The 27,760-nt window shown below is 48.3% G+C and overlaps 2 protein-coding genes across 8 annotated transcripts in view; one reads left to right on the forward strand and one right to left on the reverse strand.

Annotated features, from left to right (window-relative positions):
- The window catches only part of NHSL2 (NHS like 2), an 83,612-nt gene that overhangs the window by 10,786 nt on the left and 45,066 nt on the right, over positions 1 to 27,760 (reverse strand). For 3 of the 7 annotated variants that reach the window (XM_064368991.1, XM_012435620.3, XM_064368992.1), the window contains exons 2-3: positions 1,687 to 4,005; positions 91 to 223 (exon numbers count right to left, since the gene is read on the reverse strand). In XM_064368991.1, coding sequence (XP_064225061.1) covers positions 91 to 223; positions 1,687 to 4,005 — 2,452 coding nt within the window. Of the gene's footprint in view, positions 1 to 90; positions 224 to 1,681; positions 4,006 to 5,217; positions 5,350 to 7,720; positions 7,917 to 8,206; positions 8,335 to 10,475; positions 10,632 to 27,760 lie in introns of those variants that run through there. The other 4 variants (XM_012435615.3, XM_012435617.3, XM_012435618.3 and 1 more) reach the window with 4 other exon arrangements.
- RTL5 (retrotransposon Gag like 5) lies at positions 11,136 to 15,523 on the forward strand. The gene is made up of 2 exons (XM_012435622.3): positions 11,136 to 14,492; positions 14,969 to 15,523. The coding sequence occupies exon 1, from the start codon at positions 11,151 to 11,153 to the stop codon at positions 12,861 to 12,863; it is 1,713 nt and encodes a 570-aa protein (XP_012291045.2). The 5' UTR covers positions 11,136 to 11,150; the 3' UTR covers positions 12,864 to 14,492; positions 14,969 to 15,523.

A 27,760-nucleotide genomic window follows, 5' to 3' on the forward strand; every position in this document is an offset into this window, starting at 1 on the left:
CAGTTAGGATTTCAAAATGGAATAGCAGTTTTTCTTTAAGTACAAAAAGGGAAGGCAATTGCAATTAGAATTAAGGAAATTGGTGCAGACCTGTGTATCACAGTAAATAAATCTTCAGTTGTGCGTGAAGCCACAAACACGTCATCATCATCCTCCACAATCCATTCAGCTGTTTTATCACTGATTAAACTTTTTTCTTCGGTGCCTTGTTCCACAGAGCTCCCTAGATATAAACACCAAAAGGAATGATTTTGACCACGATAGATAGGACAAAGCGCATTCTCATATGTTATTTCATTTGATGTTCAAAGCAACTCTGTGAGAGCAGCAGGGTGGAGATAGATTTTTAATATCTCCATTTTGCAGAGGAGCAACATGAAGTTCAGAAGCTTAATGATTTGCCCAAGGTGGAGTGAGTGGTGAAGTTCAGCATAGATCCCTGTTGTCTTATGCCTTTGTCATTACAACAGGTGGCCCGAGCATTCTCTTGTTTTAAACACTGTATATCATTTCTCTAAATGAAGGAGCTGGGAGTGATCTAAAGTAGTGACTCTCACCTGGTGGGTGAGAGTGGGACCTATTTGAATCTCAGAGGGGAGCCTGTGGAGTCTGAGGAAGCGTTTTCTACAACTACCTATGGCTTTGATTTATTTGCTTGGCTTAGTCATGATTGACTCATATTGAAAGTCCAAACCTGCATACAGAAGACCATGAGATTTTGACTTTTGGTGTTAAGGGCTGAGAAAAGGATGAGAAACATGGATGAACCCTGACAACATTAAGCTAAGTGGAATAAGCCAGTCACAAAAAGGCAAATACTGTATGATTCCACTTATATGAGGTGTCTAGAGTCAAATTCATAGAGTCAGAAAGCAGAATGGTGGTTGCAAGGGAGGAATCTGCGGGGAGAGGGAAAGAGGAGTTGTTGTTTACTGGGTACAGAGTTTCAGTTTTGCAAGATGAAAGGAGTTCCGGAGATTTGTTCCTCAACAATGTGAATGTGTTTCACAGGAATGAACTGCACACTTAAAAATGGTCAAGATGGTAAATGTTATGGATACTTTACCACAACGAAAACAAAAAGAGACAGAAAAAGAAAGGATGAAAAATGTTACGCATTATGTTTCATGGTTCCAGGAAGAGCCAAAGAACTCAAACCACCCAAGAAAGTGAGCTCCCTTTCCTCTGGAAGGCACAAACAGAGGCTGCTGGTGGCAACATATTTCATTGTTTCAGAAGCCTCCAAGCCTGCCATGGCACTTGAACTCAGTCTGGGGGCGCTATTTAGTTCCATGTAGCGAACTAAGTTCAGTGCAGCCAATGAAAAGTACTGTACAGTGAGGTGGAGAAGTAGTTCCCATGACAGGATGCATGCTTGACTAGGGAGGTGGGATGCTGAAGTCCTAGGGTACTAGAACCTAGCTTGATTTCATTGTCTCAGCAGTAGGGTTTAGAGGGGAGAGTGGCCTAAACTGGGCCTTGGAGATCTGCCTCGGGCCAATCTTGAAGGGCAGTAAGGCCGGCATATGGTTCCTATTTAGAGTAACCCAAACCCTCAAGAGGTGCCCACTACTGACTTGGGATCAGGATAATTATTCTAGGGCATCTGCTTCCATCTCTGGCACTCCATTCTCACCCTCATCTCTCCTGTGATTGAAGGAAAAAGCCAGCAGACAGTTTACTAACCCAGGAGGCTTGCCTCCCTTTCACTGTCAGCCTGCAGAGTTGAAGTCACCCTTTGACCAGGTGATTGCAGGTCATCGCCAGCTGGGGTACACTTGGCGTCTTCCTCCAGAGTGATGATGGGGCTGAGAGAGAGCCTTGGTTCTGACACATAGGCCTCCATTTGAGCTGTGGGAGAGGTGAGAGGCAGGTACAGCACGCTGGGTTTTTTTGGTACAGGAGGTGGAATCTTGCCTTTCTTTTTCTCAGCTTCTTCCTGGCTCTGGAGGCTAATTCTTTCAGGCAAGGCCCTCACCTTGGGGCCCTCATCCTCCACACTTTCCTGGGGAGGCTGCTGTGTTCCCGAGAAGAAAGCACCAGAGGAACTGGCAAAAGGCGTGAAAACGAGAGATGAGGGTGCTGTTGACTCCCCTGGGCTTCTGCCATCTGGGAAGCTGCAGGACTTTGGTTTCCGCACCACCGTGTAGCTGTCTTGAGGGAGTTGTCTCACATGTTGAATTGAGCTCCTGGGGGGCATAGCCAAGGTTGGTGAAGTTAGTGGGTAGTCCTCGGGGACAGATGGTGGCTTGTGGACCAAGCTTGGAGGCCTTCGGGCCACCGGAGGCTTCTCAGCTATGGGAGGTTTCATCTTTCTCTCTGGCAAGGTGAAGACTTCTGCTCTGGTTTCCTCGGCACAGTCAGGGCTCTCAATGTCATCTTCTGGCTCAGACTTGCTGACCGACCTCAGGCGAACAGAACGTAGGTCGGACTGAGTAACCATAGGCATGATTGGCTGGTTGGGACTAGTTTTCTGGGCCAGCTTGGCACCAAAATTTGTCTCTGAGTGATGCCGACTCACCCTGGTTTTGCTTCGGATGGAGATACTCATCCCAGACAGATCCAGGTTGGGTGAAGAGGTCAGTGGTAGGTCAAATGATAGCCGTGACTTGGAAAATCTCTCCATTGGTGACGTTGGGGGTAGTGATGACTTCCTCTCAGGTACCACGGGACGTACTCGGACACTGCCGCTTGGATGGGGTAAGTGACTCATGGTCAAGGACATGGAAACAGTGGGAGTTGGTGTCTCTGACTGGCTGGAGTAGCCACTGGAGGGTGACATCAGTCCCGGGGGCCTTCCTGGGGAGGATATCTCCCTAGCTTCCACTTCGATGGAGAGTTGGGAAGGTGTAGTGGCTCTGGAGGTGGAAGGCGAGGCAAGAGACTCTGAGCTGCCCTGAACCTGGGTGCACTCAATGACTGTGGTGCCAGTGGCAGTGCTGGAGCTGGACAGGGATTGGTAGGTGTCACCAGACTTCCAGTCAGTAAGATACCAGTGGTGGGAGAATTGTGTACCTTCTGGATCTTTGAGGTTTGGCACAGCTGGGTGACCCTGAGCATCTGGGTGGGACGAGTGATGTCCTTGGTGTTCCAAGGAGAGGCAAAGACTCTTGGGCCTCTGGTCCTTGGATAGTGCTTCAGGCAAGAGGCCTGGCTCATCTTTGACTAGTGAGACACTGCGCGTGGGTGGGGAAGGCTTCTTTTTGGCCTTCCTGAGTGAGATACTCTTGGACCTCTGCCTTCTGTGCTGGGCCTCTTGTTGGGCACTAAGGGAGGCAATGTTGTCAGCACTGTTACTGCCCTCAGAGCTCGTACTGGCAAAAGGCAAGGCACAGGCCTCACTGGCCTTCTGCTCCTCATCATAGTCAACATCTGCGGTGCCTGAGTCTGTGGGCACAGACAGTGACCGCTCCCGGAATCTGCTGGCTCCACCAGGGCCTGTCTCCAGCCTCGAGGTCCCACTGGTCAGAAGGCCAATCTTGGAGGGTCTTTCTGGCGTGTGCCTTCGCTGAATAAGGCGCTCAGGGTAGCCAGCTGACCCACTACATCCTGCTGGGTTATCACGAGCGACAAGGAGAGTAGCAGCCTCCTTAGGAACCAGAGGTGGGACTGTGTTCACAGAGACCCAAGAATTCCCACAAGAAGGATTTTTCCCACTTTCATTGACTTGATTGCTCTTGCTGGTGGCACTTGGAGTCATGTAGGTAAAAGCATCTCCCTTCCAGGAAGTGGAGAAGGTTGATTCCGTAGGTCCATTGCAAGAAATGGGGACACTGTACACCATTCCCATGCTCTCCATGCCAGGAGGGTTTGGGCCACTCTGTGCCTGGTGAGGTTCGTCCGGCTCACTGGAAGGAGTTCTCAGTACTGGCGAGGTAAGACTTGGGAACCGAGCGTCCTGACCAACTGCAACTCTTCCATGAACCCCTTCTGAAATTGAGTGACTGGGCCTGATGTCGGAGGTGGTCAAATGGGCTACACTGCCTGCTGGGCTGTTGCTGTGACCTGTAGGAAATAAACACAGAACATGAGCACTGCAGCAAGGGATCTCCCACCAGCTGTTTTGAGACAGGAACGCCAACTTTTTGCCAAGAAGCATTTTTGCCAACAGTTTGGTCAGAATTCCTTGGTTCTTCTCTTCCATAGATGAGGATGCTGGGGAAGTTGGGTCCTTGCCCGTCACCCCACAGTGAATCACAGGGTGCCCTTGAATGGTCCAGATGGCTGCCAGATACTTTCCAGCTCTGATTATTCCCCTTAGAGCTGAAGTGTCATGTGGGACTACCTTGCATTTTTCCCATACTTTCACCCCAGGCTCATAAAACCATCACAGACCTCAGTGTTTATCCATTCAGAGATGAGAGTAGAGGCTTTCGAACTAGGGACAGCATGGTGTGACTTTTGGCTCCAGCAGTAACTCTGGAGTATGACCAAGCTGCAAAGCTTAGAGTCTGGTTGCATTGTTTGCACCTGTCACTTTTAGGCTTTGCAACGTAAGGCTGAGGATAACCTACAGATGTGAGGAAACTGTTTGGATGTTCCAAATCCTCAAAGGTTTTCTCATACACACAAACAATACTGTCATGTCATTATTATTATTAGTAGTAGTAGTATGACTACTACTGCTATGAGAATTTGTAGTAACAGCCACCATTTGTTGGACACTGACTATGTACCAGGCACATGGTAGGCAAGTTACATACAGTAACACTAATCTTCATGCTAATTCCACTGGGTTGGTATTATTATCCCCAGTTTATAGATGAAGAAGCTGAGGCTCAGAGAAGTTATGTAACTTGGCCAAGGTCTTCCGGTTAGTAAGCGGAGAGGCCAGGGCTCTTATCCTCTGCTATCTCCCTGGGCTGTGCTCTTCGGCTAGCATTCACTTAATGGTAGTAATGGTTCTGTTAAGATGATGGTAAGGATCCTTCTCCCCTCATCTATTTGCCTAAATTTGGCATATCTTGTTATATTACATTTATAATGGGAAACAATGTAATGGATTCATTAGCCCGGAAGACCTACTCTCCGTATTCAGTTTCCGCCCTTGATCAGAGGCCCTTAGCTATTCTTAATTACCATACTGGCTTTTTCAGGACATCTGAAGGCCCCCCTCCCAATTATTCCTGTTCCCCATTACCACAGTATGACCTAGTGGCAGGATTGGTGGGAGTGGGTAAGGGAAATGGACTGGGGAGTCAGCTGTGGTGGGGTCACCTTGGTCTCGCTGGGAAAAGTTAGAGAATCCAATAATGGTCCGCCTCCGCCTCAGGGTGGACTTGGGGTTCACGGCTGTCTCTGTGTTAAACAATGAGTGTCGCAAACTTGCATGTTTATCAAACTGCTGCCCTGTAGCCAAAATAAAGACACTTGGGTGCATCCTGATTTCTGTTTAAAGCATAGTGGAAACTGGCCCAAGGTAGAGAGAAGGAATGATGGCAGTCGTGATGAGCATGAATAGCATCCAAGGCAGGTGGCACTTCTTCCCCATCCTTCCCAGTTTGGCCCTGGGCATGCATGCTGGGTTTCCCAGGCATGGAAGTGGCAGTGGTTTTCAACACTGGGGTACATTTTGAAATCAGCTGGGCAGCTGTTGAAACTGCAATAACTGGCCCCTACCCCAGAACACTGAAATCTCTGGGAGTAGGGCTCACATAGAAGCATTTTCTAGAAGTCTTCAAGTGATTATTCAGAGGTACAGCCAGGGATGAGAACCACTGGTATAGAGCAGCAGGCTGCGACTAGATGCTGCTTGACTGTGATCTTTTCTCAGAGAAGGAATTTATATGGGTCAGGCGAGGCCAGTGTCTCCAAGAGGCTGCCCTACTGCCCTCCACTATCCAGGAAGATGCCTGATAGTCTGTCCTACAGTACCTCATCACATTTTACCAAATCTGGCCCACAGCATGGTGATTGAGCTCTATTTCCTTCTCTCTCTCTCTTTTTTTTTTTTCTGGCAGTGACTTTTCAATTCAGGAAAATTATTGACACAAATTATAGTTATTATTTCCTCTGAGTTACATGGTACTTTCAAAATACCTGTTAATTCAGTTTGTTTCCTGACTTGATAATGTTTTCAAATTTAATAAAATTAAAACGGAAGATTTACTTAATAATATGCCTTACTTAATATTATTAAAATTTTTTTTAGAGCTCTATTTCTTTTAAAGTGCTAGGTCAGTCTTTGGGTTCTGGAAAATGCCTGGGTCAGAGTCAGGGCAAGGCAGGGTGATGCGGCAAGGTCTGTGGTTCCCTCTCCCTTTCTCTCATTCAGCAGCTGGCTAGCCAGACCCTCCCCCACCAGCCACACAGCTGCATACATTCGCAGACATCTCAGCAGGTGGCTCTGTGGGCAAAGCTCAGGGATATCCTCACTGACAGGAAGACAGACATTTATTTATTTATTTAGAGACCAAAGTCTCACTATCACCCAGGCTGGAGTGCAGTGGTACAATCTCAGCTCACTGCAGCCTATGACTCCTGGGGTCAATCGAGCCTCCCACCTTAGCCTCCCAAGTAGCTGGGGCCACAGGTGTGCGCCACCACACCTGGATTTTTTTTTGTATTTTTGGTAGAGATGGGGTTTCACCATGTTGCCGAGGCTGATCTTGAATTCCTGAGCTCAAAGTATCCACCCACGCCAGCCTCCCAAAGTGCTGGAATTACAGGCGTGAGCCACTGTGCCTGGCCAAGATAGACATTTAGACACAAAATGTTCAACATCACTTCTGGAGTCTTTCCTCATCAGCCCTCACTCCTTTTGATATACTTCCCTAGGCTGTGGGCTCTATTTCTTGCCTCTGATTTTCTGAAATGATGCCAGTAATGGTGGAGGACCCCATATCCAGGGAGCATTGCCATGTGTGGCCAGAGCTGTCCTCCTCATCTTCATCAACATTTCCCAGCAGAGCACAGGCTGCCGCTGGCTCACAGGACCCCTCTGATCCTTTTAGGTTACTGAGATCATAGTTTCATCATGTCACTGGCCCTATCTCCTCAAATGACTGGCCCTCCTTCTATTCATCTTACAGCTGATGGAGTGTAGATCATGGATTAATAGTGAGCATGATATAGTGTGCCATATGCCCCCAGAGCCACAGCCAGCTGGGCTACCTATAATACATCATGTTACCCACTCTCAAAGTTGTACTAGGTCCCCTTTTGGTCTTTTTGGCCTTAGGACCTTTCTACCACTTATTTTCTTGAAAACTTGCCAAACAAGTTGAGGAGGCCCACCTTTCTAGAAGACTAGCGTCCAGCAAAAGTGCCACCAGACCTTTGGTGTGATCCTCCCTTCTTACCACCAGCACTCCAAACCCCATTCTCCTGCTTCGACTCCTGTCAGTGTACTGCAAACCCAGCTCTGGGCACAAGAACTTGTCTTTCCCAGACCCAAACAGAACTCACAAACTTTAAGTTTCCATATATGCTCTGATGAGCACACAAATTCATAAGCCTTTGGAGCTTTCTGTTAAGAAAATTTGGTTTGCTATCAAATGGTCTCATTAGGGTGGCAGTGCCAGGAAGGGGTGAAGAAAGAGCAGCCAGTGCCCCCTCATCTGCATGCCTCCGTTCCCTGGCGAGAGCCATGACTATGACAGTGCAAGGTGAGCTGGTAGCAAAGAAAGTCTCACTTCCCTCCCCCGGCACCCAGTGCATCGAAGAGGATGGCCTGTAGAGGGATGAAGGGAAGCAGACAGGTGGTGCTAAGCAACTCTACCAGAGATGTTGATGGGCACAATGTCAGACTGTGTGGAGCAAGGCTGAGGCCACCGCTTCTCCTCTAGGACGGGCAGAGGGAAGAAGCTATTCCAGGCAGTTTGCTTGTCGGCTGTGGTAGACAGGCTCAGGGAGGCCTCGGGGGCCCTCACACCCTGGGTGGTAGTTTCATCCTCACTCAGCTGCCGTTTTGTAGGCTGTTGGGAGAGAAGGTGATGGAATGGGTATACTCCTGCCTGGCAATGAGCCAGTGCCCACAGGATGGCTGTTTGGGCTGGGTAGTTGGAGGCTTCATCTGGGAGGCAGAAAAGCGTGGACAGGCCACCAGGCCAGGCACCTGCTGTGCAGGGCCCATCTGGGTGGGGCCTCAGGGTAGCTCTCCTGGTGAGCAGAGGTGAGCAGCTTCCAGTGGGTAATGTAAGCAGCTGGAGGTATCCTGTCAGTGGGTGCATGCTGGCTCTCCCAGGTGGGGGATGAGGCAACTCACCATCAATACAAACTGCAGACGCCTGGCAGACTGGGGCCTTGGGTTGGGGGTGGGCTCAGGGGCCTCATCGGAAGAGCGAAAGGTCTGCCCCAGGAGTCTGGCCTCCGAGTACTGTTCCTCATATTCTTCTGAAAAATAGCACAGTGGAGACACACTCTAGGGTGCCACGGCCGAGCGCTGGGCTGGGGAAGGGTCACCAGCCAGGGCTCCTGCTCTAGCTGTGAGGCCTGACTCTCATTGTTTCTTTAGGCTATTTCCGGGTGTTTAAGATTTGGAAATGGAAAAGTGCTTGCTTCCCAGGATCATGAGGGTTGAGAAAAGAAAGTCAGTACATTCATGCTGTGGTGGTTTGGGGACCAAGCCCTTATCTCAATAACCCCCACCTTGAGTGCTCAGCTACGAAAAGAGGTTCAGGATGCAGACACCTTTTGCTACTTTGGACTGCAAGGTCCTGTCTTTGAAGCCCTGCAGCTCTTCAACCCTACCAAGGAAATGACGTGTGTGAAGCAAGAAGAGATTTACACCTAGAAGTCAAATCTGGAGTTCTCTCTTGGATGTCAAGAACTCTTACTTGAGCTTTTGTGGGTCAGGTTCCCTGCACCTTAGTCCCGCTGTGAATGGTGTCAGGTCTAGGAGGGCTAAGGTTAAGGAGAGGGAAGGAGGAGGTAACGGCATAAAAAAGGCAGAAGTTCAGTGGCATCATCAGTGAATAAGGATGCACAAGATTTGAATGGGGTTGATCGAAGTGATGAATTTGATGAATACATGAAGACAGTGAGAGTAGAGAAGGAACATTCATGCTCAATGTACACCGAACAAAGACTCTTAGAATCATAGAGATTTGGGGTTGTTTTTAGGGTTCTTTGATCCAACACCTCATTCTGTGTCCAGACTCCCTCCTCAGTAGCCCCTTTAGGTGCTTCTTCAGCCTCAGTGCACACACCTGCAGGTAATGGGAGCTCCCTCCCTCCCAAGGCAGCTCATTTCTTCTACGGACAGTTGGGGCTGTCAGGCATGTCATAAAGTTCTTCCTTATCTGGAGGTGGAATGTGCCTCCTTCTGGGTTTCCACCCACTGGTCCTAATTCTGCCATGGTAGCAACACAGAGCACATCGACTCTTTTGCTGTGTGGCAGCTCGTTTGTTATCTGAACACAAGGCTCATGGTGACCCTTGGCATCTTGCTTTTCCAAGGTCACCAATGCCCTGGTAGGGGGTGGGGGTTATGGCTGTCATCCTATTGGTGGCCCATCAGCAGTTTTCTAGTCTCCAGTAGAGTTAACCTTCATTAATATAGATAAAGGAGTGCTGACGAGACCTCTTTTCATGCTTAACATCCACTGAGCACCTCTTGGGGGATGAGGAGGGAATTCAGCTGTGTTCCAGGTGCTTCTGCAAACCTAAAGGTAGTAAGATATGATTTTTTTTTTTTTTGAGACAGAGTCTTGCTATGATGCCAAGACTGGAGTGCAGTGGTGTGATCTCAGCTCACTGCAGCCTCCACCTCTTGGGTTCAAGCGATTCTCTTGCCTCAGCCTCCTGAGTAGCTGGGATTACAGGTGCCCGCCACCACGCCCAGCTAATTTTTGTGTTTTTAGTAGAGATGGGGTTTCACTATGTTGGCCAGGCCGGTTTTGAACTGACCTCAAGTGATCCGCCCTTCTTGGCTTCCCAAAGTGCTGGGATTACAGGCGTGAGCCACCGTGCCCGGCGGTAAAATGTGATTCTTTACATCGAGAAGCTCAGGTTGGTTAGGAGGACAAAATGGGTGACCCCTGGGTGCTGTGTATTGGGCTTACTTTGGTGAGGTAGTAGCTACCCAGGGGGCAGTCATTGCAAGAGCAGAGTCAGTGAAGCCTAGAGTGGGAGATCCTGCAGATGCCCCCTTTGTCTTCTGGTGCCAGGATCCAAAAGGCATAGGCGATGTGGCAAGAGGGGGGGCTGGAGGGAATGTGGGCCCACATTGTGGGAGTCTCCCACTCAGCTCTCGGTGAATGGCATGACTTATGGTCCTGCCTCAGTCTCTGTCCTTGTTTCCCCATGGGGTACTGAGCTGAAAAAAGGAGGTGGTGGGGGAAAACAGCCCTGGAAATAGCCTCTTTCAGAATTATTAGGCTGAAAGGTGAAAGCTGGAAACTGCTTTGTTGATTGGTTTTAAACTGTTTTCTCTGTTTCTCTTGCTGGTCCCTGTCCTCTTTCTTCTTTGCCTCCCTCCTGCCGCTGCGTATCTTTCCTCTGGGCTCGGCCGCAGCCCCCCTCCCTCTCGGTACCTTGCAACAGGCTCTGGAGATTGAGCTGCGCCTCTCGAAGCAGCTCCTCTACACTCGGGGGCCTGCCCGAGGAGAGGAACACGTTCACTGGCTGTCGCCATGACGACCTCGAGTGGGCAGTCGCTGTCGCATTTTGCCGACCCGAGTTAGCTGCAGCTAGGGAAGGAGAGAGTCAGTGAGAGGCACAGGCGAGCTGGGGGGGAGCGGCGCGCGGCGGCCACTGGGCGCCCGCGGTTCCCCAAGGCCCGCCTCTGCGTGGGGCGGGGGGAGTGCGAGGCTGCGCTTAAAAGGCGAGGAATCGCCGACCGCAAGATTTTTCCTCGACAGATTCTGCCGCAGTCCGCTCCCTCCCGCTCCGCTCGTCTCTGCCGCCTGCCCGGTCGCCGCCTCCGCCGCCGTGTCGCCCGCGTCCTCCGGGCCCCGTACCGCCGCCCGCCCTCTCCGGCCCCGGCGACGAGGTAAAGCGCCCCAGGCCGAGCCGCCGGGCCCTCCGCCCCGAGCGCCGTCCTCCGAGCTCGCCCCGGTGGGTGTGGCCCTGCTTGTCCCGAGCCCGGCCGCCGCACTTCGGTCCCCTCCCGCGCCCAGTCGCCGCATTTCGGCTTCCTCCTCCTGTGGCCCGTAGCTCCCGTCCCCCTTTCCCCACTACGGAGCCCCAGGGCCCCTGGGCTTGTCAAGATGTCTGAGGCGACAGGAAACCTCAACAGCCTCCGCATGGCGAATGTGGCCCTGCGTGAAGAATTAAATGCCCTTCGCGGGGAGAATGCCAATTTGGGCCTCCAGCTGGGAAGAGCCCTGGCAGAGGTTAACTCCTTGCGGGGCAACGTCTCGAGCTACATCCGCTGGCCAGTGCCCATAGTGCCCGTCCTAGCGGAGGAGAACTTGGAGTTCCCGCTCAGTGAGATCGAAGCCATTCCTGGGGGAGAGCTGCCCTTCTCGTGCCGGCCTCCCCCACGCGCGGAGCCCGAGTGTATCTCGGATGATCTTTTGATTAACGTGATCCAGGATTGCAGCACCCCCGACGGGCCCGCTGACCCTCCTCTGCTGCCCATCTCGCCCCCGCCGGCTCTGCCCCCGCCCGCGTCAAAGGAGCCGCCCCCGCAGCCCCCTCTGCCACCGCTGCAGCGGCCTGAGATAGAGCCCTTTTCAGGCGACCCAGTCTACCTGGCTGAATTCCTGATGCAGCTAGAGACCTTCATAGCCGACCATGAGGATCATTTCCCCGGGGGCGCCGAGCGGGTGGCCTTTCTGATCTCCTTTTTCACTGGCGAAGCCAAGGACTGGGCCGCCTCGGTCACCCAGGAAGGAAGCCCCTTGCATGCCAACTTCCCGCGCTTCCTGGATGAAATCCGTAAGGAATTCTGTGGCCCCATCCCCCCACGTGTGGCTAAAAAGGCCATTCGCAAGCTCAGGCAGGGCGACTGTACGCTCGGCAGCTATGCAGATGCTTTTCAGTTCCTGGCTCAGTTCTTGTCTTGGGATGACTGCCGCCTCCAAAACCAATTCCTCAAAGGCCTGTCGGAATTCTTCCGCAAGGAGCTTTTATGGTCAACAGAAATGGCCGACCTGGATGAGCTGATTCTAGAATGTGTGGAGATAGAAAGAAAAGTGCGCGTCCCCAAGCCTATCCCGCTCCCTGGGGTTCGCAATATCCTCTTCCCTTTTGCTCCGAGTCCCAGTGAGGAAGAAAGTGAAGATGAAGAGTGCTACAGTGAAGATGAAGACCAAGAGGCATGCAGGCACAGGCTTCACCCCAAGGACCAGAGGAAGGGCGTAAGGGCTTTTCAGCAAGAGATGAAGGAGAAGGAGGAGGAGGAGATGAAGAAGGAGGAAGAAATGAAGAAGGAAGAGGAGGAGAAGGAGGAGAAGGAGGAAGAGGAAATGAAACAGAAAGAGGAGGAGGAGGAGATAAGCAACAAGAATGAGAAGGAAGCAGAGAGTAAGGGTGAAGAAGATGAAGATGAGGATGGGGGTCAGAAACCAGAGCAGGAGCCACAGCAGGAGCCAGGGACTGAAGAGACCTATGGTGAGGCAGAGGAGGAGCCCCTGGATGAGGCCCAAGATGATGACCTAGATGAGCTGATGGAGATGGAGCCGACCTTTGTTCACGCGTCATCCCAGACTTCTGGTCCCACAAGTGGTTACCATGCCGAAAACTTCCTGGGTGCATCGCCTCCCATAATACAGCCCAGCAGACGGAGGAACCAGAATCGAGTCCCACTTTTGGAAGGCCTTCCAGGCACCAATTCACCATTCTACAGCTCGCCCCCACTGATTCGCCGCACAGGTCGCTTGGGGCAACGCCAAGTTCGAAGACGGCCCCCTGTGCTTTTCCGCCTCACCCCGAGACAGGGAGGCCACCGAGCTGCTCGTGGCCGAATTCGAGTGTGAGTGCTGGGGCCAGATGGCCACCCAGAACACACCCTTCTTTTGCGTCCCCTGCCCCTGCTATTGCTGCCATACCTGCCCCATCTGCTGACCAGACTTCAGGGAGTTTCAGACCTTCAGAACCTGAAGAAGACCTGCAGAACTCCAGACCATCTGAGAAAGGAGGGATTAGCAATACCTGCCCTCTTGGCATGTACTCTGCTCAGTCCTGCCACGAGCTGGAGAGCAAGTTTCTGGGCCTGTTCCCATAAATGAACTGGTCACCCTCTTGTCTCTCCCCTCTGGTTGTTCCTAACCCTCACCTCTCCTGCGTTTCTTCACCCTATGTTCTACAGTTTTATCTCTCACTGACCCATCAGGACTTCACCCAATGCCTCACTGACCTAGCCCAATGAGCAAGAGGATAGGCTACCCTGAACTCCTAAAGCCACTGAGGCCAGTTGCTGGACAGACTCAATGGTGGGCAAGATGGTCTCAAGAAATGTCCCTGGACGACTACACTCTTTTCATGCCACACCTCCAGCAGAGGGCCTGGAAGAGGAACCGACATGTAGCCCAGTGAGAGTGTGCAAAGCCACATGTCAAATGAACAAATTGACTGAGATTTGCCCTTGACTGACTGTGCAGGCTGGTTCCACTTACAGCACTAGAATTTACCTTTGCAAAGACTCCTGGATCAGGGCTCTTGGACTGGCTTGCCACATCTGGAGCTCTTTCCTCTCACCACATTGCCCTCCTGGGCACCCCCGGTGGACAGCGCCCAACATTGCAGGCTCCACCACTTTCCCTGATGTTGCTAAAGGGTAGCCAGTTGGGGTTCGGGGAGGAGAAGGAGGAAGAAGAGGAGGAGGAGAAAGAAGCAGTGATGATCATTCTGCCATTGTAGAGAGTGACTCTTTCCTTAGGGAAGGTGGTCTTCTCCCCCTGCCAGGCTTTGGATTGCAGCCCCCAGTCAAAGGTCTTTGCAGGACATTTTCTATCCTTGGAGTTGCAGAGGAGGCCCGACTGGCCATTCTGTCTGGGACAGACAGAGGGCCCATGGCCTGTTCTGAGCTCCCTTCGACTTCAAGGATCCCTTAGTTCTGAGAGGAGAAAAGAAGGCTGCACCCACCGTGGCCTCACAGCTGGGACCCCTTTTCATGTCTTTGACCTGGGGGCCAATCCCTGGCCTGCTGCTGTGCTTCAGTGACACAGTAAAGCTTAAGAGGGTGGCTGCCTCCTAGGAACTCCTGGGACTTCTGGGTACAAACTCAGGTGCCCTTATAAAGAGACCCGCTGCTTGCCTTGAGTCCAGAAAGCACTGCTTCTGCAGTGAAAAACACGCATTTACTATGTCAGTTCTGGCCACAAAATGCCAGCCAACTCCACTGCTGGCCTGAACTGCCCCTGGACACTGGACTTTTGCACAGTGCCTGGCAGCAAAGCAAGTGCGGCCAGGGTTTGTGGCCAAAGGGAAGAAAACATAGTAAATTCAACCTCTGTTCCTCATGGGAGTCTGACCAATAACCTCAGCCCGACCTTAGGATCTTGGGCCTCGATGGAGGCAAGAGGAAGAAGCTGAAGGAAGAGGAGTTGCAGAGAAACCCAGTCCTCCGACTGGTTTCTGGTGAGGTCTCTATTCATCAGTGGGAGGTAAGATGCTTTTTTCATTAGCGCTTTTGCTTCTCAGCCTGGGGAATCAGTGGAGTTGGGTTCCTATAACCTGTTGCTACCTTTTACAAAGATCCCTTCTCTCCAAAGAGAAAAGTAATACATAATCGTTGAAGAAAGTTTGGAAAATAGAGGAAACTGTAAAGACAAAAAACCCCAGACCTTCAGAGTCCCATCACATAGGCGCAAGCACTATTAACACTTTGCTGCCTTCCTTTCTAGTGTGTTCTTGGTACGTCTTGTCAAAGCTGAGAACATCCTGCCAGTTCTTGATCCCCAGGATTTAAAATGGCTGCCCCCTGTGCAGTCATGCATGCTAAATAATTCATTTAAGCATTTTCCTAATTTGTTGGACCTTTCAATTGTCGGGTTTTCCCCATCCCCACCAGGGCAGGAGTAAACAATTTTGTAAAGAAAAATTTGTCTGTTTTTCAGCTGATTTTGTCTGATTTCCTCAGGAGTGCATTCCAGAAGAGGACCTGCTATTCTTCGAGGCTGTGGACCCTGTTTGCTGATGGTCGACACTCTGGCCCTGCTGCCTCATGTCCCTGTGGAGAAGTGTGAAGGACGGGTGCCTTACACCCACAATTCCAGGGACCCTTCAGCATAGGCCCTGCCTGTTCCCATGGTGCTTCTCACCCTGAACCCTCAGAACCACAGCCAGGGACAGAGCAGATGAGCCGTGAGCTGGTTTCCACCCTCTGGGGGCAGGAGGGGCTTGGACTTCCCTTTGACCCTCTTCCTCTCTTTCCCAGATCTTCAATATTTGTTGTGATATAACAGCCATAAGAGCTGTAAGAGGAACTGTGAGCTTTGGGAGCTTTCTTGGGTTGAAAGAGGGGAGGGGGGAGGGGATGCATGCAGGGGTATGAAGGCAGCCCAAGGTCTCCCAGAAGCTCGGGAGTAAACTCGTTTGGAATACATGTGTTATTGTTTCATTACCGTGTTGTGAAGATAAGAAACTGCTCTGTATGCTAAAGCTTTCTCTCCTCAATAAAAATATAAAGGGTGTGTAAAGATTGTGTCTCTTTGTTTTTGAGCAAACATAGATGGGTACAGAGTAGGCATCGGGTGCTTCCAAGGCCCCCTGCTGGAATCAACCCTACCCTGAAGTCTTGAAATCCTTAGACGAGGAAACCAAGGCCTGGTGAAGCTCAAGGGACCTGCCTACAGTTCTGTGTATTTGCGGATGGCAGGAATTGTTGGGAGGGAAGTGGAAGCACTGGGCATCTTGAAAAATAGCATTCTTTCTCCTGGGGAGTAGGGTGGCCCAGCCCTACAGGCACTCACGGGCACGCTTGGGACTTTGAGTGAAGGAAAAGAAAGAGGCCGGGTTGGGTGGGGAGGGCCCTTCTGCTTTTTGACACTAGGTGGCGCTATGAGATGCCAGTGAGTTAGCTGGTGAAGATGAATCATGAGTCCCCAGAGCAGTCCATGTAAGAAGCCCTCCCAGCAAGATCTCATGGCTCCTCAGACTGTGGGGTCAGAAGAAACTGAATCCCATTCTGGGATTTGTCCAAGTTTCCCAGCATGAATTGGACTTTCCCCTGCCCCCAGGGGAAGTGGGTGGGAACATTCATTATGCCTCTAGTACTTTCAAGTGCTGTGCCAGGCACTTTACATCCATTATCTTATTTCATTCTGATAATGATTCTGGGGGCAAGAACTAACTATCCTTACCCTCATCTCAAGATGAGGCTTAGAGAGAAGTCACCGGCCAAAGGTTGACAGCTAGTGAGTGGCTCTGTCACAGTCCTGCAGCTGCCCATTAGCTCTGGGGACACTTAGTGCCTCTCTGCCTCCACTCCGCTGGCCCTGCTGTCTAACGGGCCAGGCCAATCTCCTAGTTCTGCCCTGTCCTGCCCCCTGCCCCCAGCTTGCAGGATTCCAGTCGGGAAACAAACTCTGGTTTCAGAGGCACATTTGCTTTGTCCCTTTAAGAGGAAGGAAGGGAGGGAGGGAGGGAGGGAACCATGGTGTTTCTGACCATGTGCCAGGCACTCTCACCAACATCACTTCATTTTCTCTCCACAATTCAGTGAGGCAGGTAATGCTGTCTCCTTTTAAAGCTGAGGGACCTGAATCTCAGAGATATTAGGTCACATGGGGGACTCCAGGTCTTCGTGACTCCCAAACCCACATACATTCTTAACTCAAATACACTGTACTTGCTGTCTCTCAGGAGGGACTCCTGACAAGCTTAAATTGTCGACCTGTCTGGATTATAGGTCTTTGCCAAAGCAACGAAGCATACATCAGGTGCACTATCTCTGGAAGCTCTGGGGGAACCAGCCAGGTGACAGTACTGAGTATGTGGCTGACTACCCCTTCTAGGGAGGAGCAGACTTATGGGGTCGTGGGTTTCATCAGTGAGCACTGGGACTCCCCGTTACCCTTCAGGAGGCCTGACAAGGTCTCCAGCACCCAGGGGATTTCTCATGACATCACAGGTAGTTATACCTGAGCCCAGATTGTGTTATGGCCAATCAGAGAAGGTGGGAAAAAGTCAGAAAATTAGAGTCAGCCTTGCCCCAACCTTGAAGCCAGAAGCAGTGTGGGAATGGGGAAAAGAACCCTGGATTCCAGTCCAGCCTTGCCGCTCACTCTATATGGGCTCTGGCATGAGTCTCATCCCCTCTGGGGCCATGGCTTCTTGATCTGTCTAGTCACTGTGGAGTCCCTGGGGCCCAGCACACTACTTGGTACACAGTAGGATCTCAATCCTAGTTTGGTAAATGAAGAAGTTAGTGAATAAATGGGCCACTGGATGGAGACCTAGAGGCAGCCTGCTAAGGACATCTGTAGGTGGTACAAAGCTTGGAGGACTAGAAGATCTCCTCCAAAAGGGAACGAGGGGCCAAAAAACTCTCCCTAACATGGAAGGATGCACTAAACTTACTTTTTTTTTTGACAGAGTCTTGCTCTGTCCCCAGGTGCAGTGGCGTGATCTCGGCTCACTGCAACCCCTGCCTCCCGGGTTCAAGCGATTCTCCTCCCTCAGCCTCCTGAGTAGCTGGGACTACTGGTGCCTACCACCACGCCTGGCTAATTTTCATATTTTTAGTAGAGAGGGAATTTCACCATGCTGACTCAGATGGTCTCGATCTCTGAACCTTGTGATCCACCCACTTTGGCCTCCCAAAGTGCTGGGATTAAGGTGTGAGCCACTGCGCCTGGCTTGAAATGACCTTTACTCGGATCTCATCTGAGATCTTGCAGTCAGGTTCAGAAAAGCAACTGCAAAAGCCTGGGTTGGGGAGATGTGGCTTAGAAGAAGCTTGTGAGAATGAAAATCTGAAGATGTGAATTGACAGGGGATTGGTCGGAATCACAGACTGACCTGGCTGTCAGATATGCCAATGCCTTCCTGGGCTGCTGCAATAGCAGTGTGGAATCCTGGATATGGGCAGGCCCCACCTGGGGCCCTGGCTGCCCAGCAGAAGGGGACAAAGTTGCACCTCATAGAAACCCTTTTGCATGCCAGGAGTAAGAAAACACCAGAATAAAGGAAGGAAGGAAGGAAGGAGGATAAGGGGGGCAGTAGAAGGGTGACAAGGATGGCGAGGGTCCTGAAAACCCTCTCCTGGGATGAGCGATAGAGGAAGGCAGAGAAAATCTTGCTTCCTTGAAACAGCTGTGATTTCCCCACATTCGTTCTATAAGTGAGGAAACTGGTCAGGCAAGTGGCTTGATGTCACTTGTCCCATTTGCAGAGTTTGACTGCGAACCCCAGCAGTTTGACATCCAGAGCCCATGCTGTTAACATCTACTCCCCACCTGCACCCACGCTGATGGAAACAGAATCTCCAGGAATTTCTCTATCTAGAAAGCTCCCTAGGCAATTCTAACGTCCAACCCAGCCCAGCCTAGAGTAGCATAGAGCCTTGGGAACTAACTAGCCCAGGTGACATTTAATGGCTAGTTTGATTCTAAGCCTTTCCCTAGAGCTCCCTGGAGCAAGAACTGACCCACAGATCCAGTTCTAGCACAAAGTAAGTGATCAAGAAACACAGCATGTGCGATGATCCCTCAGCAGCTACCATGGTCTGATGTGAGCTTGCCCCTCCTGGACACCTGCCTCAGAGAGCAGCTGACACCCATTTGAGAGAGATGTGCCACAAAGTCAGTGCAGAATTCTGGCCCCAAGAAACCACGTCCATAGGAGCCCAAGCCTGTGTCCTTGACCGCCAGAACTGGCTCCTGAGGGTGGGGGTGGGCTCCTCCAGGGAATAAGAACAGGCATTAATCACGCAAGAGACCACCCCCAAATGGGGGGTGGGGAGTGGGCTCCACCTCCGGCCAGCACTTCCTGTATCCTGCCCAGATTAGGGAAAGCTTGGCAGGCCACTTCTCCCCAGGGACTCCAAAGACAGAAACACAAATACCGGGGCTCTCGGTTGCCCTGGTAACAGCGGGACCTACTTGGAAGAAAACAGTTTCTTAAAGGCTTAGGAGGGTGGATATTTCCTTTGACAGAGAGCAGGCCCTGACCTGCTCCCTGCGTCCCCTCTTCCCTTCCTGCCTGCCACACATGGGGTAGAGCAGGGCCCCTCGCCTCAGCAACTCTCCTGATAGGGGGTTGGGCGTGTGTATGTGGGAAAGTAGGGCCTGGGTTTTTTATTCTGCTCTTGCAGTGGGCTGTTCAAGTGAGAGAGAGGCTAAAATGGAAGGTGTCAATAGGTGAACTCATGGCGAAAGTCCCACAGCCTGGAGAAGCCTTGCCTTCTTGTAGGATCTCCTCACACAACCAAGCTAGAGAAGGGGAGTGCCCCCAGCAATTGAGGTCTCCTTCACCTCTTATATCATAGAGATGAGACTTGTTGGCTATGAAGCTTGCCAGAAAGAGTGTCCCCAAAATCAAGACCTCTCCACCCACAATTCAGCCCTTCCTCCTCTCTCTCGCCTGGGCTACTGAAGCCAGCTCTAGTCTCTACCCATTCTAATTGGCCCACTTTCAACATATCTGGGGATGGGGGCCGTGGGCCTTTGAACTCACACACCTGGCCTTGTTGCTCCTGTTCAAAACCCCTCATTGGCTCTCCTTCCTCATGAGAAGACTTGTGGACATGATTTTGGCTTTTTCTTTCTTATCTGCTCATTAATTATCTATGCCATCTCATGTGCCTATGCTATCCTTCTTTCCTCTTCTACTCAGTCCAAATTCCAGACATCTTGAATTATTTCCTGCTTTTCTGTACATAGCAGGCCCTTGCATACCTCTGGGCCTTTGCACAACCCATTCCCTCTCCCTGAAAAATTCATGAACACTCCTGGCCTCACTCCAACTAGCAATCTTCTCCTCGGTTCCAAGACCACTTCCTCCACGAAACTGCCTCCACTCCCCAGACAAGCACCTGCCCTTCTGCGTTCCCCCTCAGGCCCTCTAACCCCGACCTCGCTGGCCTGTGAGGCTTGAGATCCACTTGGGAACAGAGGCTGGCCCATGACTCCAAAGTGAGTTTGTTACTGCCAGGCTGTGGTTCAGTGGAAGAAAATGGACTTGTCTTCTTTGCAGATGAAGGCTAAATGAAGGCTGCCTTGACAATGGCCTTTGGAAGGAGGAATGGCCCTCTGAGAACTGGCTGAGGGCTGATGGTATGCACGTGGAGCTGGGAGCCCCCCAGATAAAGTTGGAGGTGTGGACAGTAGGGACAAGCAGGGGAGAAAAAGCAAGAGCTTACAGAGCTTCTTGTTTCTTCCCAGCAAGCACCCCATTGATGGCCTCCATTTTTCTCAGGGCCATCACCTCCTCTCAGTAGTGTGCTACAGGTGACCTCCACTGGGCTTGAGAGTCAAATAGACCTGGCTTTGAACCCTGTCTCTGTCACTCCCTTGCTGTGTACCCTTGACTTGGTCATTTCACTTCTCTAAGCCCCAGTTTCCTTTTTCTGAAAATTGAGATAATAATAGCATGTTAATGAGATGACTGATATAAACCAGCAATAATAACAAAAATAGCTAATAGTGCTTACTACGTATTGGGCATTAAGTGGTTTACATTTCTTAACCCATTGAAGCATCACAACAATCCTATAAGGTAGGTAGTGTTATTATTCCCCCTTTTGCAGATTAAGAAACTAGGCACAGAAAGTTTCCCGCATGCAAGTGCTTTTGACCCCTCCAGTAAGATAGGCAAAGTTCTGTGGATCAGAAGTGAGGCCCGTGGAGCAGGAAAGTTCCAAGATCCAGGGTAGGGTCTTAGTCTTTTTTTAGGTCATGGACCCCTTTGGTAGTTTGGTGAAACCTCTGGACCCCTTCTCAGAATGATGTTTTCATGTGCATAAAATAAAATACATAGAATCAAAAAGGCAAACAATCATACTGAAAAGGTTAGAAAAATATTTTTAAAATTTTGTGATCTAGTTGTATTACTACTTAAATGCATAAATCATGAGATTTAGTGGCAAATCTATAGATTAGAAATGTTGAAGTGGTGATGAACACAAATGATTTTTTGAGATACTTACAGCAACTGTAATGTGATATGAAAATATTTGTGATCTCCGTTGGTGATAAAGTCACAGATACCGCTAATACTACTGTGGTTTGTCACCTACATTCCTAATTTGAGAAAATGCTAACTTATTGTTTGAGATTCGTGGAGAAAAGATCAAATCATCTTCCCATACAAGTTTGTAGACCCTCTAAATTCTCTCCACACACCCCTTGAAGGTCCATGGAGTTCAAGTTAAGAAGCCCTGTCCTAAGGTGTCAGAGAAAAGACAATGGCAGCGCTGTCAGCTACGGGGACAAGCTGGGGGCTGGCAGAAAGACAAGTGCATGGTTTCTTTTTCAAGAACTGTTTACAGAAATTGTGAAGTCTGGCAGCTCCCTCTTCCTTTTGGTCCTGAGTCAGCAGCCCAGGGTGGGGCTGAGGCGGTCACACTTGGTTTGAGTTTCAAGCTCACCACATATCCCAAAGAGTTGATTTGTTGCCATTTCCTTACCATGAAAATGTTGGTGGGCTTTTCTCCATTTTAAAATGGGGACCTGCTTGCACAGACGGATTTTTCATTAGTCTGGAAATAATCTTTAAGTGGACATGTGGCTCTAAGACATTTTCTGAACTAATGAATGCTTCCACGCTAGCACCCTAGCCAGGCTCAGGGCTTGCAGAGGGAAGGAGAAAGATGACTAAATGGGCCAGGGACCCCAAAACACTAGCCAGAATCAGCACTTGCCCAAAATCCCCAATGCTTTTTCCTGACTTCCTGACTTTACCATCTGTTAGCTGAGTTCCTGCCAACTAGGGAAGCATAGTCCTGGGTGCTGTGACCAAGGAGACATATGGTCCAAACAGCAGTAGGCCTCTGCTTTTCTAACTTGCCTCTGTTCCCATTCAAGACTCAAAGCGAGCAGTAGTCATGAAGACCAGGCCCCGGGTGTATCCACGATGCCTTGCATAGGGGTCCCGGCTGGCCAGGGCCTGCTGCCTTCTGCTCTTCCCCAGGGCCTCATATTTAGTCAGAAATGAGCAACAGTTGGCTGATGGCCATATACTAAAAGGGCTGCAGCTTAATTTCTACAGTGAGAGAGTGGAATTGAGACAGACTTATGCACCATAGCCAATGGCTAATAAAGAAGCTGGTTCAGAATGAATCTACCTCAGTTAGCTGAGGAAACATAACAATATGCTTTGGAGGTTCAGGCTGAGAGCTCCACATGCAAGAATGTAGAAAAGACTCATTTTCTTGACTGTAAGAGACATATACGTATGTTCTTAGGTTGGCCAAGACTCTCAAATATAGGCAGAAGGAGGCAGAAGGCCAAATAGGAATTCAAAAGAAATTTGGTTAGCTAGATTGACAAGAATTAAAGAGAGAAGACCTCAATTACAAAAATCAGAAGTAAATGAGGGGACATTATAATCACCCTTAAAGAAACAAAAGGGATTATAAAGGAATACTATGAACAACTATATGACAATAAATTAGACAACTTGGATGAAATGCTTAAATTCCTAGAAAGATACAAACTATTGAAGATGACTGGACAAGAAATTAAAACTCCAAATAAACAAATAACAAAGAGATTGAATTAGTAATCAAAACTACTGACAAAGAAAAGCCCAGAGAAGAATGACTTCATTGGTGTATTCTACCAAACATTTAAAGAAGAATTAATGCCAATTCTTCACAAACTATACAGAGGAGGTAATATTTCTCATCTCACCCTATGAGGCCTGTATCACCCTGATACCAGAACTGACAAAAACATCACGAGAAAAATATAGACTAATATCTCTTACGAGTACAAATGCAAAAATCTCCAATAAAATATTATCAAACCAAATCCAGCAACATATAAAAAGGATCATACACGATGACCAAGTGGGATTTATCCCAGGAATGCAAGATTGTATTAACATCTGAAAATCAACTAATGTAATACACCATATCGATAGACTAAAAATGATTTGATAAAATCCAACACTGTTTCATGATAAAAACACTCAACAAACTAGGAATAGAAGGAAACTTCCTTCACCTGACAAAGGGCATCTATAAGAAACCCACAATAACATCACAGTTAAAGGTGAAATACTGGACGCTTTTCCCCTAAGATCAGGAACAAGACAAGGGTATCCACTTTCCCTGCTTCTGTTCAATGTTGTACTGGAGGTTCTAGCTAGAGCAATCACACAAGAAAGAGAAATAAAAGGCATACGGATTAGAAGGGAGAAGTAAACTATATTTGCAGAGATGACATAATCTTGTATATAGAAAATCCTAAGGAATCCATTAAAAAACTATTAGAATTAATAACTGTGTTCGACATGGTTGCAAGGCCATGAAATCAATTTAAAAGTTGTATTTCTATATACTTGTAATGAACAATCTACAATGAAATTAAGAAAAAAAATTCCATTTACAATATCATCAAAAGAATAAAACACATAACAATAAATTTAACAAAAGTGGCATGAAACTTGTATGCTAAAAACTATGGAACATGATGAAAAATTAAAGGTGGAAACAAATGAAAGACAAGTTCATGGATCAAAATAATATTCTTAAAATGGCAATATTCCTCAAATTGATCTACAGATTCAATGCAATCCCTATCAAAATTCCAATTTCTTTGTAGAAATTGACAACCAGATCCTTAAATCCATATGGAAATTAAGGGGACCCAGAACAATCAAAGCAATCTTTAAAAAGAAAAGAGTTGGAGGACTCACACTTCCCAATGTCAAAACTTTATACAAAGCTACAGTAATCAAGACAGTGTGTTGCTAACATAAGGATAGACATATAGATCAATGGAAAAAAATTGAGAGTCCTGAAATAAATCCATACATCTATGGCTGATTGATTTTCGACAAGGGTGCTAATTCCATTCAATGCTGAAAAGAATACTCTTTTCAGTAAGTGGTGCTGGGACAACGAAATATCCAAATGCAAAAGAATGAAATTGGAATTCATTCTGATACGTATACAAAATCAAACTCAAAATGAGTCAAAGACTCACATGTAATGGCTAAAACTATAAAACACAGAAGGAAACACAGGTATAAATCTTTAAGACCTTAGATATGGCAGTGGTTTCTTAGATATGACATTAGTAGCACAAGTAACAAAAGAGAAAAACACAAATCTGACTTCATCAAAATTAAAAACCTTTGTGTCACAAAAAATGCCATCAAGAAAGTGAAAAGAAACCAGGCCCAGTGGCTCATGCCTGTAATCCTAACACTTTGGGAGGCTGACGTGGGAGGACCACTCAAGGCCAGGAATCTGAAACCAGCTTGATCAACATAGCAAGACCTCGTCTGTACAAAAGGAAGACAAAATTAGCTGTGCATGGTGATGTGCACTTGTAGTACTAGCTACTTGGGAAGCTGAGGCAGAGGATTGCTTGAGCCCAGGAGTTCAAGGCTACAGTGAGCCATGATGGTGCCACTGCACTCCAGCCTGGGTGACAGAGACTCTATCTCAAGAAAAGAGCAAAAAGACAGCCTAAAAAATGAAAGAAAATATTTGCACATCATATGTCTGATAAGAGACTTGTGTCCAGAACCTATAAAGTATCTTACAAATCAATAATAGAAAGACAAATAATCCAAATCAAAAATGGGCAAAGGATCTGAACAGACATTTCTCCAAAGACACTACTATATACAAATGGCCAACAAACACATGAAAAGATACTCGACATCATTAGTCATTAGGGAAATGCTAATAAAAACCACAATGAGATCCCACTTCACACCCACTAGGATGGCTATAATCAAAAAGTCAAACAAATATTGGTGTGGATGTGGAGGAAGTGGTACCCTTGTGTTAATACACTGCTGGTGGGAATGTAATGTGATGCAACCACTTTGGAAAACCGTCTGGCAGTTCCTCAAAATGTTAAACACAGAGTTACCATTTGGCCCAGCACTTCCAATCCTAGGTATGTACCCAAGAGAGCTGGAAACATATATGTACACAAAAACTTGTACATGAATGTTCAACTGGTGAATGGATAAATAAATAAATATATACATATATAAATAAAAATGTGGTCTATCCATACGATGGAATTATCCCGTCACAGAAAGGAATGACATACTGACGCATGCTATATCATGGATGGACCTTGAAACATCATGCTATGTGAAAGAAGCCAGTCACAAAAGACCACATAGTCAGTGATTTGATTCTATGGCATGTCCAGAATAGGCAAATCTATTAAGACACAAAGTCGATTAGTGGTTGTGTAGGGCTGGGGAGGGGACTGGGGAGAAATGGAGAGTGATCGATAATGGTAGAGTTTCTCTCTGGGATGAAAAAACGTTCTAAAATGGATTGTGGTGATGGCTGTGCAATTCTGATTATATTAAAACCCAGCGAATTGTATGCTTCAAATGGGTGAATAGTGTGGTTTGCACATGATTTTTGTGTTAATAAAGTTGTTATCAGAAAAAGAATCTTGGTAAGTCAGAAACATACCATAATATCATACTCAAGCATCAAAAAAAAAAATGGCCACAAAATGTGATCGGGGCAGCTGTGATAAACTGCAGAATTTCCAGTGCATCACACTAGATCCTATAGTGACTATGTGTTAATGATATGCTACCATTTAAAAGTAAACTGGTTACTGGGATGCAAAAATATATAGTACAGAGACAAGCCCCATACTTAGACCTCAGTAAACTCTTACTAGAGTGTCTTTGTTCTAGTTTAAAGGGGAATATAGGGCTGAGAGTAGCACACATGGTTGGAGTTTCAAGCTCACCACATGCCCACCCCAATCATCTGACCTGGATCTTGATCTTGAAATCAGCTCTCCTGGCCCTATGCCATGATTTCACAGCCTAATCTGTAGGACCCTGGTCCTAAAGATATGTAGGTGGCAAGATGGAGATATAAACCCCACTGACTAGCTGAACTTATCCTTTATGGATGGGGATTTAGTTGGCGTTCTCAAAAAATGGTCAAACTTTCCCACAACAGCTAGCCAAGTCTCTCAGCTTCCAGGACCACCCTGGTTCTTAGCTGGACTCTTCCTCCCCGCCGAGGATGAGTCCATTGCCCAGTCCCCATGTCCACCCCCTAGCTGTCCTCACTGGGGCCAGCCATCCTTGCTACTGTTATTAAGCATCCTCAGGTGGACCACACTCTTGCTCACATCTCTTCCCTTCTAACGCTGAGGAACCTTGAGCTTGGTTCTGTTCCAATGTAACCTGATGAGCCCAGAACCACTCTCCTGCCCCTGAGTGAGGTAGGAACCCATGCATGCAGTCCTTCATCATGAGTCCTCTACAGTAGTCTCTACTTCAACTCTGTCCATTGCTTATCTGTGATTCAATATGTCTCTTGTCCATCTGAATTTATTGAATATTTGGACCTCAAAGATCTATTACGTTTCGAAAGTTTAAGATTAAAGGAAGTTTAATCATTTCAAAAGTTTATGATTAAAGGAAGAAACCATCCATAATTTCACCTTGTCCATATGCACAAGTATTTTTACATAAGTACAATCACAGTGAAGACATACTTTTGTGCCATATTTTTTTGCTTATCAAATCACAGGAAACATTATGATCCAGTTAGAATTAGTGTCACACTGAGGGAGCAGACAGAAGTCCCAGGATCCAGTTAGAATTACTGTCATACTGAGGGAGCAGACAGTACTCCATTATTTCCAACGATAACAGTTGTTAACATATATATATATATATATATATATATATATATATACTTACTTACCACAGGCATTGCTCTAGGCACTTGACAAATTTAATCTTCATGACAACCCTATGAAGCAGGTACTATTATTTCCCTCATTTTGCAGATGAATAAATTGAGACACCAAGAGGTTAGATGGCTTGTTCAAGATCACAGCTACTATAACCCAGGCTGCCTGGTACTAGAGTTTGCACTCATAACTCCTCTAGGGGGTCTCAAGCTTGAGCGTGTACATGAGAATTCTTTGGAGAGCCTGTTAAAACACAAATTGCTGGGTCCCACTCCTAGATATTAAAATTAAGGAGGTCTGGGGAGGGCCCAGGAATTCGCATTTCTAACAAGTTCCCAAGGGATGCTGCTAGTGCAAAGATCACATTTTGAGAATCACTGCCGTACACTACACTACTAGTTCACGTTAGTGATACCTGGAACCTAATACCAGCCCTTACAGTGGCCAGGAAAGGAGCATTCCTTGTCATCTGCCTTCTTATTTCCTTCTGTCACCCTTCCCCCCACGCTGGCAGGACGTCCACTGAGCAGTTGCATATCACAAGGGGGTTGTCTTATCCGTGCCAGTCCCAGACTCAATTAGCTAAATGCAATCCCATCCATTAAAAGGGCTGGTAAATCAGTCCCTGGCTGTCAGGCTGCCCCGGCCGCTGCTGAATTAATGCCTGTGCTGTCACTTGCCTGGCGCCTGTAGCCAATTGATCTCATAGGTTAATAAGATTAACTCAGGATTAACTCAGTCAGACTGCCTGTAGCTTCTAACGCACCCCCCCACCACAAACTTGGGGAGGTTCAGGATTGTCCTTGGTGGGAGGAAACTTTGGCTTCCTCCAAAGACAGCAGCTTTTCAGGGTAGTAAGGGGCCGTTTAGGTTGCATCAACTGAGTCAAATTTGACTTTGTAATCTGCAGGATTGGGACCATCTCATCCGAATATTGATTGCTGGGCATGGAGAACAAACTGGTTCAGTGTTAACAAGAAAGACCGGATTTGTCCATCTGACCACAACCCAAATTACTTGAAAGTCTGGGCAGCTGTGTTAACAGGGAAAGAAGTTGGGAC

Source organism: Aotus nancymaae, unplaced genomic scaffold, assembly GCF_030222135.1.
Source record: "Aotus nancymaae isolate 86718 unplaced genomic scaffold, 86718_ANA_hifiasm-v0.15.2.pri h1tg000081l, whole genome shotgun sequence".
Classification (NCBI taxonomy): Eukaryota; Metazoa; Chordata; class Mammalia; order Primates; family Aotidae; genus Aotus; species Aotus nancymaae.

What these genes read in the sequence shown, in the direction of transcription:
- RTL5 (XM_012435622.3), top strand. Translation starts at nt 11,151, where the DNA reads ATGTCTGAGGCGACAGGAAACCTCAACAGCCTCCGCATGGCGAATGTG.